The 19,394-nt window shown below is 44.2% G+C and overlaps 1 protein-coding gene across 1 annotated transcript; it reads left to right on the forward strand.

The window, feature by feature from the left end:
- Window positions 1–940: 940 nt before the first annotated feature.
- Window positions 941–16,197, forward strand: tcf25 (TCF25 ribosome quality control complex subunit). Its single transcript, XM_083691461.1, has 18 exons — window positions 941–1,286; window positions 1,744–1,896; window positions 2,020–2,091; window positions 2,282–2,403; window positions 2,771–2,836; window positions 2,979–3,061; window positions 4,563–4,693; window positions 5,116–5,215; window positions 7,004–7,097; window positions 7,270–7,362; window positions 9,295–9,400; window positions 9,633–9,792; window positions 9,890–9,977; window positions 10,210–10,368; window positions 11,206–11,296; window positions 11,819–11,898; window positions 13,198–13,273; window positions 15,172–16,197. Exons 1-18 carry the CDS (start codon window positions 1,062–1,064, stop codon window positions 15,337–15,339), a joined length of 2,067 nt encoding a protein of 688 aa, XP_083547587.1. The 5' UTR covers window positions 941–1,061; the 3' UTR covers window positions 15,340–16,197.
- Window positions 16,198–19,394: the final 3,197 nt, after the last annotated feature.

Consider the following 19,394-nt stretch of genomic DNA (forward strand, 5'->3'; position numbering starts at 1 on the left):
TACATTTCCTCATTATTGATAGTTCCTGAACCCTGTATATTCACTGGAAGTTCCTTAGCATAGGCCCACACACCACATTGCAAAACATGGGAAATGTTGTCACTTTGTATGTTTCAGAACACAAACACACACAAACAAGCACACAGAAGTAAATATGATAGAATTATATAGGCTCCTATGAAACTAATATGTGTCTGTTTACCCAGTGAAATACTCACATAATTAGAAATTATGTCCCTACATTTCCTCCTCCTATTTCGGGTGACATTTCAACCTTTACCTCAGGAATGAAGAAGTAAATGCATTTCCTGGTGTGTTGTAGGGTTTGGCAAGCATTGTGTCATAACTGCAGGAAAAAGTGCAACTTCCCTGTTGGTTTTACTGTAAACCAACGACTCAGCATAATCATTCATGTACAGTATTCACACAAGTGAACATGGGTCTCATTGAAACAGCAAAACGCTGCAAAGGTAATCTAGGGATTTGAAAGTATCAACGAAGTCCACTCATAAACCTTAAGCAACAGCCCTTGTCTACAATCCAGTATGCAAACAATAGTTCAAATGTTGACAGTCCAGTTAGTTCTCTTTTGTTCAAACAGTACTGTCAAGTCAAGCGACTCGAGAGTAATTATCGTATTACACTACTGCCTCCCAGTGGTACAAAGATGAACGGCAGCGAACCGTGATGTCAGATAGGTGCACGCCATTGGTACTAATTTTGGTCATTTGGTCAAGGTAATTTGGTCATTTTCATGAAATGTCATACAAAAAGCTGTCTACTTTCCTCTCGAAGAGAACCACAAGTAGAACCTAGTAGCACACGAAAATGCAGATATGGCTTATTTTCATCATTTCAATTATCAAAACGAGAATTGCCTCAATTGTCCAAGAGGATCATCCGTACCTCTCTTCCCTGGAGAGTAGACGTTAATGGACGTTTCCTTTTACGCAGCCAATGAGATCGCTCGTAGCATGCTGAGTCTGCTCATGTTGTTTATGGCTGGAGCTATCCAGCAGCCTCATAACCATAGCCGAGCTTCGTGACTCTCTCCTGGGAAGATGTCAAGTCGTGCTCTGCGGAGGCTGAAAGGGAAACAGCGGGGGCAAGAGGCCCTGGACCTCGGGGATCTCGTCCCAGGCGAGGGGCAAGAGGAGGACCAGCCTGCGGAGGTGGAGGACGAAGAGGAACGGGACGAAGCTGTTCTCCAGCCAGCCAAGAAGAGTAGCAGCCGAAAAGCAAAGAAGAACAAGACTCAGAAAAACCTAAGCAACATTTACGAACTGGTAGGATATCGAAGTTGTCAGGGCATTGTTGTTATTACTTACAATACATCCACTACAACTTGACACGTACTGCGAAGCTACCCCTGCTGTGCTGTTCATATTGACATAGCTACCATTAGCTGGCATGCTAGCAAAGTTTAGTGTGTAAGTAGCCGTCTGGCAGACTGTCAACATAATCAATAATTGTTGTGTACTACTAACTGATAGCCTTGCCAGAATGTGATACACTCCCCCATGACCATCGTTGGTTAGTGCCCCCTGCCAGTGTGGATACCCTGTTGGCATTCATGCCATTGATTTTGGCATCCACTTACGCCCCATAATGCCCCATAACAGTTATTAAATGCCCCATAACAGTTATTTGGAATAGTGTTGTAGCTATGGGCTTAGCCTCACCGACATTGTCTCCTGTGCATGAGTCTGTTTCTTCTTCTTTGTTGGAACCATACTTGCATAGATCGGTGATGTGGAGAACGAAGCAGAGAAAACTACGAGTGATGAGGACACTGATGTAGTGAAGCCAGATCAGAATGGTGAGGAGGACAAGGAGAAGAGTGACAGCGGGGAGACAGAGAAGAAGAGTCCACAACAGGAGACAGCGGCTGCCAAGGTGAGATACAGAGAACGAGAGAGGAGCATTTGTGCTTCTGTGTCACCTCATTTATGCCTTATTGATCCAGGGTAATTTTTATTGAAGTGCTGCTTGATGGTGTTTCTTTCTCTCAATTCTCAGCCTGACTCAGGAGACAAAGTGAAAAAGAAGAAGAAAAAGAAGAAGAAAAAGAATACTTCAGGAGACGCACAGGTGAAGTAACGAACCAACTGGTATATTGTGAGCCCGCCGTGACAAACCACTAACACGCTTTCCCCAATAGGTGACCTCTGTGAACTTACTGTACCTATCATGCTAAAGAAATATCCAGATTACTCTGATGACAGTCTATACCACTTGCACTTGCTTTTGCAGTGTTTGTTTGACTCTGTGTTGTCCTCAGGAGGTAGCAGGGGATGATATTGATGCGTTGCTGGAGACTATAGAGCAGTCCAACGGTCTGACGCTGCAGAATGAGGGCTGTGGGGCTTCAGACAACAGGCCTGTACTGTATGTGGAGCACAGGTGAGTGGGACCGGACCATAAGAGGAGATTAATGAACAGTATCATGTGAGTGATTCTGTCAGGGCCTCAGGACTGTGATGAAGGTTAGAGGATATTTGTGGATCCACAATGGAAATGGGGACACTGTTATTTGTGAACAGACACAAAAAGAAGATGATTCGGCCACTAAACCTTGCAAAAGCTTACGGCAAACCACTTAAAACATAATTTATGGCACTCTCTGTTCTTGGAAATGTTCAGAAGCTTTTGTGGTGGTTTAATTTAATAACTTGGGGAGGAATTGCAGTTGTTTTTCATTGATGCAGTTGATATCACTGATACTCTTAACAGAATTCACTGAACTGTCTTCCCTGCTTTTGCTTGTCAGGAACCTGAATCCAGAGACTGAGTTAAAGAGATACTTTGGAGCACGAGCTGTTCTAGGGGACCAAAGGTAAGATCTGTTGTTTTGTATAATCCCTCACAGAATTTCTTTACTCTGATTGTTTGGGTTAGGCCTCAGTTTTCTGGGGAGGGTGTACATCATAAACACATGTTCTTCTGCGTTGTAAGGTGTGTCTTGGTTCCTTTCCCAGACCTCGGCAGAGACAGAGGCAGTTTCATCGCAGCACCTGGATGACCATTCCTAAAGACAGTTGGCCACGCTTCAGCCGTCCAGGTGAGTCCAGACAAACATGAACTTCTCTAACGTTTAACGATGTGATGCTGTAGATTTTCAGTGGTTTCATGTTAGGGCAACAACGTCTCCAATAACTAAACACAAGATTGTCTTCTGGACATACTGTCTTCCTATATCCTAAGGATGAAAGGATAAACACAGCTCATGGCAAGGATCAAGGAGCCCAGCAACTGACTACAGCTCAAGGTGTCTGTTATAAAAAGATGAACTTGATGTAGTCAGCCTCCATTAGATTGGTGTTACTTATATTCACTTGTCTTTGGGCAACAGAGACTTGATGAAGTGTTCTAGCTGGCGTCTCAGTGTTATAGCTGCAAGGCAACAGTGTTAGGCTGGAGCTATACTTAACATTTTCACTGTACGAGACCATACAATGGGGATTGAGGAGTGATGGTGTTTAGAAGTAATAGCTCACGGCCGATGTTTCGATTGGCTATGGTATCAGCGTATTGATTTCTCATGGCCGACACAACATTGTCAAATCATAGCTCGTTATAGAAAGTAGGCAAAACTATCCGTAGCAAAAATGTCTTATAACCTGTTCACTGGACATGTGGGAATCTTATCCATCAATGGTAGCTAGTTCTAGAAGACTTGTAAACAAACAGCTCCTTGTAATTGCGATTGTGACTCGTGGGGCGATACAGGGGACTCAGATTTCATGTGTAGCTCTTTTAAGTGGAGAACAGGGTTGCTCAAAGTTAGAGATGGAGGGTGGGAGAGATGGAGGGGGGGAGAGATGGAGGGGGGGAGAGATGGAGCGGGAAAGAGCATAACAGTTGCTCTGTGGACTGAAGGACGGAGTGGGGACAACTCCAGCCGAACAAGAGATACGTTAACAGCGCTGGCAGCCTGAAGCCATATTTGCAGGAACAGCTTGTCTTAGTATTCATCGCACCAGAGGACACATTGTGCAGCTTTGAACTTCAGCCTATGACGTCATAATATAAAAGCTGCCCAATCACCAAGTATCATGAATCAAATGCGGTATATAGTTGTCGATAGCAGGGTAGACTCAGAGGCGCCATTGCCGTGCGCCTAAACCCACTGTTCAACTCTGTGCCGAGGTCAGAGAAGAATCAGGATCTGTTATATCAGTCCTGGTGCTCCTCAGGGGGTCACTGGTTTATCCTTGAGAGGATTTCATACAAGGGTTTAATTGAGATGCGACCGGCCGTGTGCTGGGTTGTCACATCCTCTTCAGGAGAGCGTGTCACACCTTCTCCCTGGTTTTCTTTTGTTCTGTTCTCTGTTTGATCAGCCTCATGTCTGTAGCCCGTATGTGGTTCACCAAGACTACTGTGTCACGATGAAATGTCTCCTCCTGGAGCTAACCTCCACTTAGTACAAAGCACACAGCACATACTGGAAATACTGTTTATAGAACACAACTCTCATTCCCTATTTCATCTTCAGCAGTATCCAGTCACTGTTTGTTGCTCATTCTCATTGTCAGCCTGACATGTGTCTCTCTCCACAGGTATCTCCATGACTCTGCTGGAGTCCAGGGACGGCCTGCAGTACTTCACCTTTGAGCACAGCCGGGACTACCAGCAGGTCCAGTTCAAGTTCCTGGATGCTGTGGAGTCCATGGATCCCAACAACATTGTGGTAAGGTCAAGGGTTCACCCTGAGTGACGGAGTGGGGGTGGAGGTCCAACACTCAGTGGGGTCAGAATGAGGCTAATCGATTAGAAGCATGACTCATTAAAAGACCTTCACAGAATGATAGGTTTTTGCGGAATGATACTTGATGTCGGGATAAGTAAGGGATACATGGGAGCCGCTCTGTAGCGGCTGCTAGGTGCAAATGTCTGTTTGTGTTTTTAATGTTGTTTTCTTTATGTTTTTGCATCGGGAAGACTCTTTTCATGTTTCTTGTGAATGTGATGAATAAACGACTCTTGACTCTTTAGAATTATACTTTTGCAGAATGAAAACCTGGGATTCATAGAAGCTGCTGCTATCCATATATACAGGACAACCGATATGCATGACTGTAGATTTGACCAATCCTCACTCCCTGTCCTCAGGCCCTGTTACAGATGAACCCCTACCACATTGACTCTCTGCTGCAACTCTCTGATGTCTGCCGCATCCAGGAGGACCAGGAGATGGCCAGAGATCTCATCGGTGAGTTTGGAGAATGTCAAGGATGAGATCAACGTCTTACGTCAGGTGTCGTCATTCTAGCATGACGCCGGTTCGCCTGAACTACTGTCAGTGTGGACGGAGTCACGCTATCTGTCGGAAAGACAATGGGTTGGTAGGTTCGTAGAGCTCCTCCCGCTTCTGATTGGTTAGTAGGGCCACTCTCAGAGTTCTGATTGGTGAGTGCAGAATCCTCACTGGAGTTCTCTTATTCAGCCAATCTGCCTCTTTGGACCATGTGTAATCTAGTTTCAACTAGATCATAGTGGTCCAAAATGTAAGCGTGCAGCCTTGGTTTGATGAATCAATGTATGTTCTCTGGACAGCACATTCATGAATAGATTGATAGACTGATTGATACATTGACCCATACCACACATTGCTCTAATACTGTGTGTCTTATTACTGGTATCTTTTATATACAGTATGTAAGTCACAATCCTATATTTTTGCATACGATTTGACAGGAAAATGTAGTCAGATTTTGCTGTATAGTATGGTAGTTTCAATGGTAGAGCTTGCAGAATCTTCTAATTGGCAAATGATACCGGGCTAGAACAAAGAGTAGTCAGAAGAACTGTACAGTATGTATGTTGATGGCCGTATCTCAGATTCCTCTGATAATGTATTTAAGGAGGACATGAAGACCTGAAGGTTGTCCTATGTTACGTCACTCTAAGATGGTCAGACTATAGTACAGATATCCTCCAGTCTAGAAATTAGTCAAGAAATGAGATTAAGCTCCAGCTCTGCCACGCTAGTCAGAAGTAAATCACATCAGCAGTCTGAGCAGCCTCATTAACAGTGACTTTTCCCTCAACCGGTTGAAAGTAGATTTAATTATGACCACACGTCGTCCCAGGAAATGTGTTGAATTAAATGGAGCTGACATATTTTCTGCTCATTTAGCCGTAGCCGTTGAAACAATACGACGGTTGAGCCTCCCTGCTGAAACGGTGGGCTTTGGAGTAGCCAACAGATGCTTGCCTCATCTTTGGAGTGGGTCCTTATGACGATGGAGAACTAAGCTGTATGTGTCTTACTCCTTACTCTCATCGGCTGTTTCTCACATCTCAACACTAGAGAACTCCTGAGCGATGACTCAATCACCCATGTGAATGCTCCTCTCTCGGCAGCTCAATCAACTCATTACAGTGATGTAATAGCCTGCCACAGTACACAACGTGTTTAGCTTATGTAATCTTATGACAGGTCTCAGAGGTCCTACCAGTGTATTGAGCAAGTAGAAAACGTGTATGTATGCATGGATGTATGTATGTACTTGAAACCATTGTCCCACAAGGGTAAATGTTGGTCATTCTCTGTAAGCTGTTTTGATGTTATCCAGCAGAGGGAGACGTTCGGGTTTCTGCTGAAGACAACCCCAGTTGTACGATCAGAGGGTACATTATCTAGGATGTATTACAGCGGCTCTATTGTGGAGCAGGTGGTGATGGAGTGTGTTGACTAGATGTTATTCAATGTGTGTGTGTGTGTGTGTGTGTCATAGTCATATTTCGTAGAAATGGTTGGTGTATGAGAGATCACATTGTACACTGTACCTCATACACTATGTGAAGACTACTTTGTATTGTATCTAGGATGTGGTCATGGTTTATTTATCCCATCAAACTGTGGCTTCCTCCCTGTGTGTGTGTGTGTGTGTGCCTGTGTGTGCCTGTGTGTGCCTGTGTGTGCGTGTGTGCGTGCGTGTGTGCGTGCGTGTGTGCGTGTGTGTGTGTGTGTGTGTGTATGTCTTTTTTTTTCCAGAGAGGGCACTGTACAGCTTTGAGTGTGCATTCCACCCTGTGTGCAGCCTGACATCAGGGACCAGCAGACTGGAGTACCTGAGACCAGAGAACAGGTGATAGAATAGACCACTGACATCTGTTCCTACACCTTCAAAAAAAAGGGGGCATCAAGCCTTGTTATGAAGTATTGTTTGGATGGACATAATGTATTGTCCCTCTCAGACAATAAGGAATTGTTTTTTCCAAAGTCTTCTAATTGCTTCCCCCCCCTCTCTCTATGTGTAGGGCGTTTTACTTGGCTGTTTACAAGCACATGATGTTCCTGGAGAGGAGAGGATGTCCTCGGACAGCCCTGGAGTACTGCCGACTCATCCTGAGGTGCCTACACTTGCGGGCGAGGGAGGGGGGACAGGCCAAGACTACCTTTTAGACCAACCTTCTCTCCTTATCTACTCTGTTATTTATGTTTCCTTCCTGAAAGAAAAGATTCTCACCTATAGATAGGGAATTATGTTGTACTGTAAGTCGTACTACACTGCACATCAATGATGTAATGGTAATATATAGCATTTTGTAAGTCAGATGGCCAATATTTCCTAGATATGGTCAGTTAAATGGACTTAATTTCATTACAGGTCAGGCTGTATGAGAGAGCACATGGTATACTGTCCCTCAAACACGATGTGAAGGCCAAGTCCTATCTTATTTATAATATACTGTATTATATATACTGTAAAGTGTCCTGCATAAGTAATGGGACAGTAAAGTATTTATTCATCCTTTGGCTCTACGCTCCAAAGGTTTGGATTTGAAATCAAATAGTTAAAGTTAAAGTACAGATTCTCAGCTTTTATTTGATGGTATTTGTGTACATATTGGTTTCACCATTCAGAAATGACAACACTTTTTATGCATAGTCCCCCTATTTTAGGGTACCCAAAAGTAATGGGACAATTGGCTTGACAGGTGTTTCTGGTAAGTCATGTGTGGTCCGTCGTATCATTTGTGCAGCCATAAGAGAGCTGTCAACATGAGGACCAAAGAGGTCAAGGAAGCCATTATTAGGCTGGAAAAAAATCAAAAACATCTCTTTGGCAAGTCTTAGCCTTGCCAAAATCAGCAGTTTGGAACATCATTAAAAAGATAAGCACTGGTGAGCTCAGCAATCACAAACTGCTGGTAGGCCAAGGAAGACTTCTACAGTGGATGACCAAAGAATGCTCACCATAATTAAGAAAAAAACCCAAACAATTGTCCCACAGATCAGGAACCCTCTCCAAGAGGTAGGCGTGAATGTGTCAGAAAATGTCATCTGCAGAGTATGTCACCAGCCAAACTACAGACGCTTCACTGCAAGGTGCAAACCACTAGTTATCCTCAAAAAGGATGGAAAAAGTTCTTGCAGACATTTAATTAATATTGAGGGATTGCAAGACGAACAATTTTTGGATTTACAATATACCACCTCGTCTGTGAAAGGATTGGCGACCAAATATTAAACATGAGTGCTTAATTTAGACATTTGATAAATCTGTTCCGTTACTTTTGGGTACCCTGAAAGAGGGGGACTCTGCATAAAAAGTGTTGTGGTGAAATCAATATGTACACAAATACCATCAAATAAAAGGTGATAATATCTAACCTTTAACCTCATAGTACCACTTGTTTGATTCTAAACTTGAAATCTATTGGAGTGTAGAGCCAAAAGAAGAAAACGCTTCACTGTTCCATTACTTACGCAGGGCCCTGTATCTATGATTCCCATCAAAGTGTGTGTGTGTGTGTGTGTGTGTGTGCGTGTGCGTGTGCGTGTGCGTGTGCGTGTGCGTGTGCGCGTGCGCGTGCGCGTGCGCGTGCGCGTGCGCGTGCGCGTGCGCGTGTGTGTGTGTCTGTTCCTTTGTAAGCGTCAGTGATGGAATACACTCTGACGGCTGTCCCTCTCAAGCCTACTATGTTTGGTTTATCTCTGTCATGTTAGATGACTGATAGCAGTACCAGATGAAACGTGGTCTGGAGCTCTGTGACCCAGACATACGATGTTACCTCTCTATCCTACGCACACACGTTTGTTTCAACAAGGATCCATTCGTTAGGGTTACACTCGACTTTGGATCCAGATATTTTATGGTTAATGAGCCTGATTCTGGTCATGGGTTGTTGTTGGGTTAGTGTAGTTCATCTAGATGATGTTGACTGGCCTTGTTTCTGTAGGGATGGTAGATGTTAAAGGCAGTTGTGTGTTGTTCTACTGTGCTGCTGTCTGTTTTATTTCCTCTGCTTGTCTCTCTCTCTCTCTCTCTCTCTCTCCAGTCTGGATCCAGACAGCGACCCGCTCTGCATGCTGCTGCTCATAGACTTCCTGTCTCTCCGCTCACGAGAGTACCACTCCCTCCTACGCCTATATCAGGACTGGGAGGTGTGTTTGTGTGTGTGATGTCTCTGTGTGTGTGATGTCTCTGTGTGTGTGATGTCTCTGTGTGTGTGTGTGTGTGTGTGTGTGTGTGTGTGTGTGTGTGTGTGTGTGTGTGTGTGTGTGTGTGTGTGTGTGTGTGTGTGTGTGTGTGTTAAATTTTAAAGTTTGTGTGTCTCTGTTGTCTGATTTTTGTACCTGTGTGTGTGTGTGTGTGTGTGTGTGTGGCTTGTGTCAGGTGCACAGGAACCTGTCCCAGCTGCCAAACTTTGCCTTCTCTGTGGCGCTGAGCCACTTCCACCTGAGCCAGCAGGAAGACACAGAGCCAGAGGAGAGAGACAGACTCAAACACAAGGCTGATCTGCTGCTGCAGAACGCTCTCATCATGTTCCCTGGAGGTTAGACACACACACAAAAACACAGACACACACATACAGTGCAAGTAAATACACATGAATATCGAAACTCCATTGCCTGTGTGTGTTTTTTCTTCAGCGTTGATGCCTCTGTTGGACCTGTGCACAGTGCAGCCAGACGCTGCTGTCTCCTCACACACCTTCTTCGGCCCCAAGAGTCAGCTGGGGTATGACATCATGCTCTGTCTCCATGTTTCCTTATACATCTACTCTTCTATGTCAGTCAACCTAATCGAATTGAACCAGCATTTATTGCCATGAAATTATAATCTATTGTCGGTCCATAAATCCAATTGGAATGACAATAATTGAATAGGAGATATTTTTGTCTCTTCCATGTCTTTCGTAACATCCCCCCCCTCCCCGTTTTCCCTGACTTCCTCTCTCTTCCCTCTGCAGGCAGTCCCCTGCCCTGGCTGAGCTGGTGGGCCTGTACGTGGGGCGGACTCATGCCTTGTGGAGAGAGGGAGGGGTCCTGCTCTGGCTGGAGGAGTGTGTGAAGGAAGTTCTGCGTCGGGTGGACAGTAAAGACCCTCTGGTGGAGGACTGCCAAAACAAGTAAGAAGACCCCCTTCAACCCTACCACTGGTGTACCCCTGCTGTGAAAATACCTCTGTTCTTACCTTGTCCAATCCCAATCTTAACCTCTTAATCCCAATCTTAACCCCAAACCTTATCATCCCGGTAATCCCAAACTCTCAAGAACCGTCGACCACCACCGTTGGTCAGGGTTAGAGTTTACCCTAACCCTAACCCACTTAACATCCACCCTGACCTCTAACCTCTCCTGACCCTGACCTCTAACCTCCTACCTCGTGTCCTACATGATCCCTAAACCCTTATCCTCAACCTTACCCATGTTTAGCCCTTTCCCACTCCCCCTCTCCCCCTCTCCTCCCTCCTTTTCTAGCTTCCAGGACCCCCCCCCTCCTCCTCCTCCTGAGGCCCCTACAGAGCAGAGAGGGGCACCAGTGTTTTTGCCTTGTCTTAACCCTGTTTGTGGTCATTGTAGTCATCTGACCTTATGAAGGAGATTGTGAGGCAGCAGGAGAAGGAGCCAGTGTTCTCTCTATGCCTATAGGGGCCTACATGCCCATACACATATGTTGTAAAATGTTGATGTCTTTTATGGACATGCCGGGACAGTTTTTACAGTTTTTTTTTTACAGTAGCCTTTAAAATAATGTGCTTTTTTTTCTTTCTATTTTTTCTTTTTTTTTTTTTGTATGTCGTTTTTGTTTTATGAAACCAATTTCCCCATGAGGGATAATACTGTTTTCTACTACTACTTAAATCATGACATCTCTTTTAGTTGTAGGTTGAAGTGAAACTGTCAGATGAAATGTCTCAGTGTTACAGTGACTGGTATAAATCCCCCCTCCCTTTCTTCCCCAGGAGGAAGCAGAGGTACCAGAGTGCCCCCCGGAACATCCATCGCCATGTCATCCTGTCAGAGCTAAAAGAGGCCACGTCCACTCTGCCACTGGTGGGTGGGTGGGTGGGTGGGTGGGAGAGAGAGAGAGAGAGAGAGAGAAAGAAAGAGAGAGAGAGAGAGAGAGACACACACACAGAGAGAGAAAGACACAGAGAGAGAGAGAAAGAGACACACACAGAGAGAGACAGAGGCATCCAGCATCACAAGATCATGACTTGGTTGTGTGTTCATTCATCCTGTACAGTATATTTACAGTAATACACCCCATTCCACTCATCAACAATATGAAACAGAGAAACTATCATTCAATCTACCAAGTATTGACCTCCTCAAGAGGTCACAGGTCACAAGGTCCACATTGGTCATCCAGAAAGCAAAGAGGACCAAGGAACTCTTCATAGGATTAAAATGCCTTCATATCTAATGGAACAAACACTATCAATACTCTTGACACGTTTCCACTTTGGTGTGTGGTTCTTGCATGACGAAGGCATCAGTAACAGTGTGTCAGTGAAGATGCAGTAGGCCTTACACAACTGGCATGTATTTGCTTCAATGGTGTTCTGTCCTCAGGAGGTGACCACTCAGCCGGTGATGGGGTTCGACCCTCTCCCCCCGCTGGACTCTGTGGCCTCCTACACCCGACCTGAGAGGTAAGGGAGGCGTCCTCCATCCTTACATACATCTTGACCACTGTCCTTTCTGTTTTCCCTAAAAACATACAAACATGGACTCTCTACCTGCGTCAACATACTGCCCATTACAGAGTATTATTGTTAGTTCTACCACTATTACTGTAACTATGACTGAGTCGAGTGTCTCCAGGACTGTATGTGTGTGTTCTCATGAGCAGTAATAAAGCTGGGTTTTTTTGGGGGTAGAATAAAACTACTCTACTGTCACTTCACAACAAGGCTTATCTGTCTGATGGAGGATCTCCCCTGGCCATTGGACAGCCAATCCCTGACACGCTCACTGAGAGGTCACTTGGTTCTTGCACTCCCCCTCTCTCCTCCTCCTCCTTCTCTCTCTCTCTCCTTCCCTATCCCAGTCATCTCCGTCATCCACCTCTCTGAAATAGCCTGTGCGTGAGAGTTTTGTCTCGGTCTTGTGATAGCTGTTAAACACTGGAGTAAATGAGCAAACAAACAACACATTAGTAATTTAACAGCTTTCTTTTCTTTTCTTTTCTTTTCTTTTGGGGGGGGGACAAGAGTTCCTTGTGGCCAGCCCTGGTCTGGGTGTTTCCTGAGGGGCAATTGTGTGGTCATGTTCGAGGCCAGGCCTGGTAAAGGTTTTGTGTGAGAACCGCTCAGTCAGAACGCATCCACAACCCCGAGTCCATCACAGAAAAGACCTCTCTGTTTTCTGCCCTCCTGTCTGCCCTGCCTGTCACATGATTTACATGAATAGTGTTTTGATAAAGAGGATGGACGTATAAATAGCAGAAATAATGCTGTTATATATGGGAGGCTTCTCCAGCATGTGGATACAAGATGTTCTATCACTGTAGAACAAACGAGAAACGAAAGCACACAAGATGAATTAATGTTTTGGCCGTAGGGCCCTTTTTTCGAGACAGGTCTCAATGAGAGAAATGAGTGTCCCTCAGAGATACCGTATGGTAGGGGAAGTATGTGTTGCGTGTTAAGGATGTGCTGTTCTATATGTTCTTTACCCTGGAGCAGGAGCCCTGTGCTTCTGATGCTCAACCCAAGATATAATTGCACCCAATTAATCAGATCCAACACACACACACACACACATGATCTTTTCTCTCATAACAATTCACAGAGGATAATCTCACGGTCATTATCAGCAGGAAACACAGAAGAGGGGGAAATTCATTGATTAGTTGTGCCGATGATGAAAATAGTTTCTTTTTTGTTTCTTTTCCCCCCACCTCATCCCCTCTGTCCTTTGTTTGTGTGTGTGTGTGTGTGTGTGTGCAGACAGAGCGTTGGAGCCACCAATGAGAGCACCCTGTCACTCTTCTTCCGCTCTCTGCTGCCAAACTTCAACCTGCAGGTGAGAAGGAGGTGCTACAGTAGGCCAGGGGCAGCCTGGTGAGTGAGGTTAGGGGCAGGCGAGGGCTCAGCTACGTGAGGTAAGAATAGGCTATGGAAAGAAAAGAAAAGCTCCTGTAGTCTGCAGAACACAGTGACTGCTTGTCTCTTTGACCTTCAGTGTCACCTCATGCTCTGTAAACTCTTTATAAACCCATTGATGCGTGTCATTTGATGTATTTGTTGTTGTTGTTTTATATGGAACAGAGGCTAGCTGTGTCTAATCAGAGCGGTGGGGCAGAATAAGCTGACCTCTCAAACACAAATCTCACTGTGACGAAGACATTCTCCCTTATGTCTCCATGGTACCTCCACGGTTATTTGGGTGACAAATAAGAGACGTAAAAGCTATGAAGGCATATGACATCCCACACACACACACACACACACACACACACACACACACACGGCACACAGTTTAATAGGACGTTAGAGATGAAGGCCGCCTGAATTGTTACGTTGCAGAAGCCCAACAATGAAAACATTCATGAGGTGTAAAGACAGTTAGGTAAACTAGAGACCTGGCCTCCTCCTTAACACCAGAGATTATGTAAAAACACTATACTGCCCTACTTCATCCAAAGCCAAGGTTGCAGGATTATGAATCATAATCCTAAATGTTTTGTTTACATTTTTGGGAGTCTGAGCTAACAGCAAGATCAGTTGCAACTGCTAGCACACAACGTTTTGACAGGAGGACCACATTGTTGTGAATAGATATTCTCTAAGGCCCTTGGGATTTTGAGCGGATTATCCACAGCCTATTTTGTGACAATTAGCTCAGTTTTACCGGTCTGAGAAAGGGCTTTATACTATTGGTCAATGTACTGCAACCTAACACCATTAAGACTGTTTAGCATTTAGTTAGCCTCAATTTGCCACAGAGAAATAGTTCATCTGTTGGAACTAACAAATAACAAATATTGGCCATGAAGAAACTGCTGAGGGGGGGCGGGTGCTGCTGGAGAGGGAGTGTGCAGATGGTGAGAAACACACCTGGGGAGGGGAGGGGGATGCGTACTCGGTAGCATAACACTGGTAACAGAAGGGAGTGAGGGATAGAAGTGGGTGGAGGGGTGAGAGGCGGGGGGTGAGGTTTATCTAGGACACAAGAGGTTGGAGGTGGGCGGTAGTAACGTGTCCCAGACTGACTGGCACTAGGTTGCCCGGTAACATGAGTCATGTTAAGTAGGCATGAGACAGGAAATCGCTTTGAGGCGTAAAAATGAGAGCAGCCCCTTGTCAACCAGCGACATGGAGCACACACCTGGAAGGTGCCTCTGGGTCATCTGTGGCCACGACTCACCACAATGATTAAGGCACACCTACGTACAAACAACAAACATTAAGAGACTACACACAATGTCTCAGCAGAGAGAGCAGTTTCATAATGCTGAGCATCTTAAATCGTTTTGACCATGTTATCAAATTAGAGAGGGGAAGAGATGCAATTAGGATAAGAAAGAGATACGGTTAGGATGGGGAAAGAGAGCGCTTATACCAGTGAAAAACCAGTGTGTTTTACTGCACCATTTTAAGTTGTGGAAAATGACCTAATATTAGCTTAGACCTGCTTGTTCTAAATCAAATTAGTCTGATTTTCTAGGTGTTATTCTAAAACACCCACTGTCAGATGATTCTAATGGCTGGAAAGGAATCAGCGCTTGTGTAATAACATTCACCTTAGGTCCCCTCCGGTTATGTGTTTCTCGCTAGAAACTTTTGTTAAGGCGTGAAATCAACATTCATTGAAGAAGAGAGAATGTTCTTTTAACACACACACACACACACATGATTACACACACATTATTGTCACTTTGGTATATGAGTTGATGGTTGTCGTGGTCATTATCCATGCAGGTTGGGCAGAGGCCGGAGGATGACCTGGAAGTGGCTCGGGCAGGGCGGGAGCTGAACCAGGAAGTGAACCGTCTCATGGTGGCCATGAGGGATATGCTGGCCAACATCCAGTTTCAGGAGCCACCTAGAGAAGACAACCCTGAGAGGGACGAGGAAGAGTGGGACTGAGAGAGAAGGAAGAAGAAGAGGAGGAGGAGGAAGGAGAGGGGTGGGAGAAGAGAGGAATGGAACTGGAGGACAGGAAGAAGAGCTGGAGCAGGGAGAGAAACAAATATTTAGAAATTAAGAAAAATGTACCGACTGTCGCTAAGGCAAATATCAAGATGGGGAATGGCGACGGAATAGGAAGCGATAGAGAACCAGTGGGCTGATTTATAAGGAAAATAAGCGTAGCCCTAATAATAGAGAAGTCAGGACATTGTGACTCATTACATAATGAGTCCCTCTGCTCTCAGAGTTCCTTCTCAGGATAGTTGTGGAGTGGATGCCCGCCCCCCCTCCTCACCATCAGACCTCCCCCTCCACAGTTGATCATCAAATCTCCTCCAAAGGAACATTGTTCATCAAAAATATTCAAATTGGCCGGGCGGAACTTTTAGACAACGTTCTTGTTGTGACAATGTTGTCTTTTATCAGAGGGAGTTTACATCCTGATTGAAGAACTAACTCTATCTCTGAAGTATAAACATTTATAATTGAATAAATCCATAAGGTGTTGTCTTAGCAACTAGATGTCATATATACCATACACAATGGGTTGATAAAAGGTCAGATCAAAGGTTGACTAAAGGTTTATTAAAAAAAATTAAAAAAAAGTTGCAATTGCTCAAAAATGAATTATATTAATGGACCACAGGACTTGTTATATCATATGAAATAATTGGTCATCTTTTGATTTTCAACCTGTTCCCAGCAGTGGTTGTTCATCATGGAGAATAGACATTCAGAGTTGTTGTGTGCATACCCAAGCCAGTTAACGCTGCCCACCATTACGCAAAAAGCGAATGTAGACAATAAACCTGTACACATGGTTCTATCTTAAATTGAGTCAAATAATTGATTCAATTTTGTAATAATCATCTCTCTTTCCAGGGGGAAATATGGAAACCCTGAAAAGCTATATTATAGGCCTACATATGAAGGTAGGTAATATAATAGTTCAGTTATTGTAGCTTTCACTCATCTAAACATGCATGTCATTGTGCTTCTCTTGGAAATGTAGTGTTATTTGTGCTGTTGACCAGAGGGACGGGTTGGTCATGTGCTGTCTTCCGTTCCTGCTACACTCTGATGAGTTTGAGACTTGCTCTCAGGTTCCTGTCTCAACACTCCGTTTGTGCTTGTAGATAGTCCCCATTTTGTTTCCTCAAATCAAGTGTAAAATGGCTGAGATTATCCCTTAGGGAGGAATACTGTATTTACTAGTGTTATTTAGCCATCTTCTTCCTGCATCGTCCTCTGTCTCTAGTTTCATCGTTGGCAGATGTTTTGACAACATTGCTTTGATCTTCCTTTCTTTTCAGACTTGTAGGAAACCTAATCGCACCTTCTGTCATCTTCTGAAAAAAGAACTCCAAGCAGGCTTGATGATACATTATAGACTTCTAATGTAAACTAATTTTTGGCATCAGATCCAGCCGTCAGTAATTTATGAATTTATCAAGAATGTTGGCTTCTCCTAAAATCCTTTAGCTCTTCATCAGGCTGAATATTTGTATTTTATTATTCATTCTTACTCTCAAAGGACTTGGATGTTTTATTTTCCCCAACTCTATGTTTTCATTTTGAGAGGCTGGTTCTTCCAGATAATTTGATAAGAGAGATGTTGCCAGAGGTTGTTTGAAGATTTCATGCTGTCCCAAAATGACCATCATCTGGCAACAGGAAGAGAAAAAAAAAGTCCCATGATACCCATTTGCATAGCTGAATAGTTTTCATTCACCCAAAATATTAGAGAAATAACGGCTTTCTTTTTTTTTTTTTTCATAAAGTTGCATGTGGACGTGCAGAGGGAAGCGTCAGGAGCCTACAGCGTAAAAAGTCTCATGTTCGGCAGATTGAGCGGAAAACATACACAACTAACATACATTCACACATAAACAATGTGCTTCCACAAATAAGTCCACAAGACACAGACACAACACACGTGGACACCCGCTCTTTGCTGTTATTCAGAGCCACATGATGGTGTAATGCTGTGGGTTCAGTGCCGCCGTATAGCTGATGTTCAAACGAGGGCCTTGTTCCCACTTCACCTGGAGCTACGGCCTCGGTCATGAGGAGTGTTCATGTGAGGTGTCCTCCCGCCGCGCCACCTACCCCCCCCGCACACACACACACACACAAACACACACACACTGGGCTCTGTGTGAGGTTCCGTGGATGGAGTTGCTGTAACAACTTCTGAACATTTGATCCACTGTAACTCAATCAATCGTCGTGGCCTGAAGGCCCAAGATGCCACTCAGTTTAGTTCCCCTTTGAAACCTCCTCATTGCATTTCTATCCTCTTTAGATAGATAGACCTCATTTTACGATGGCTGAGTGCATTACCAGATATACTGTATAGATTATTCTGACATTCAGATTTGACTGAGCTATTAATTAATATGATCTTTGGTATCTCATGACTTCTGCCCTTTTTCTAAGAGATCCTGTGCTTCCATTTCTCCTTCATTTAGCAGATACACACCTTTCTAATGACTAACAATGCAATGGCCTACATGCTGTATGTCAGTATGGTATAGTTATGATTACAAATATATATTATAATAAGTTCACTGGTCGTAGTAGGCTACTTGATTTCCCCCGACAACCCAGCCGCAAAGTCGCAATAAGTAACAATTGTAAAATCAATGTTCGCAGGTCAGTCTTCTGTGCGTGAACTAACGAAGTTTGTTATATTAATTAACAACTATGCTGTTGTAGGAGAGGAGTGGGACTTGATTGTCAGAAGAGATGATGTCGACCTGCTACTTTAGCTACGGAGCTTTCGGAAAAATTAACCGGTGATTGTTGATAAAGTACTTTCCCAAGAACTTGGGTTTGACTGAGCTGTGTTGATTGTAAATATTAGATGTATGTTGGAGTATAACGAGAACAGTATACTCTGGTTTAACTGTCGATGGACTGGGGCTGTCTAAGGACTAGTCAACTAGTCATCTATAGGGTTCATAAATTAGGCTCGAGCAAAACTAAAGAAACCTAAACGAGTGAAACTGTCAGATTGTCATATATCTGAACTTCAAAGAGACACAAGGTGCATGCATGCGTGTGTGTGTGTCAGGTCATTGCATTATGTTATGGTGACATTGAGTCGATTCAATGCCCCCATATATGAGGGTAATGAGGACCGTGTGACATAAGTGCATCATAATTGTAGTCTGACATCTCTAAACCAACTTCAAGGATGTTTCACAGCACTCATTTAAGGCCTAATGGATGTTTCATTTCACATCACTGCTCCCCCCTACTGTGTGTGTGTGTGTGTGTGTGTGTGTGTGTGTGTGTGTAAATACAACATTAAGTGAGTCTGAGTGCACAGGCAGATCATTCTTGACTCATGTGTCCTGACCAACCAGGATGTCACAGATTTGGTGATACACATCTATATTGTATATACCATGCCTTATTCTGTTTTATGTGCTCTTTGCTTGGCAGATGCTCCTCTCAGAATGGGAGTAATAGCAGTAGCTAAAACTCAATTATGAGGAGTTGCAGGTATGGACTTTATGGTTAATAGTTTTCAAAGTCTATCTCTCTCTCTCTCTCTCTCAAACACACACACGCCCTTAGTTTGATGGCAGTTTGATGCCCCCCGTTCCCGAGTGTGTGATAGGCCCAGATGTTGCCCCCTGTCTGAGTTGATGTGGTCAGGGGAGAAGGTGTGGGCTTAGATAGGAATGGTGCTCATCTGCTGGAGACGATAGAGATCTCTGTATGGCCCTGAGGGAATGGTTAGTGCTCCTTATCTATTAGTCTCACACTCGCCATGGAGAGCCTGACTGCTAACAGTTGGCACCGCTGTTCTGCTCTGCTCAGATATTGTCTCATGCTCAAAACTACACTTTAGAGCTTTTTTTATTCGTATCTTCCATGAAATCGCAAGGCGGGTTATAAAAGCCAAAACGGCAACTGAGAAAGCTTGAATCAAAATAACTAATCTCATTTTGTTCAGATCTTCTTGCTTGTGATATGCCCTCCAGGACAAATTATACACACTT

Source organism: Argentina silus, assembly GCF_951799395.1.
Source record: "Argentina silus genome assembly, chromosome: 19".
NCBI lineage: Eukaryota > Metazoa > Chordata > Actinopteri > Argentiniformes > Argentinidae > Argentina > Argentina silus.

Excerpts from the sequence above, each read along its gene's own strand:
- tcf25 (XM_083691461.1), top strand. The coding sequence starts at position 1,062 with ATGTCAAGTCGTGCTCTGCGGAGGCTGAAAGGGAAACAGCGGGGGCAA. Across the intron at positions 1,287-1,743 it reads TAAGCAACATTTACGAACTG|ATCGGTGATGTGGAGAACGA; the intron begins GTAGGATATCGA and ends ATACTTGCATAG. Across the intron at positions 2,837-2,978 it reads GCTGTTCTAGGGGACCAAAG|ACCTCGGCAGAGACAGAGGC; the intron begins GTAAGATCTGTT and ends TTCCTTTCCCAG.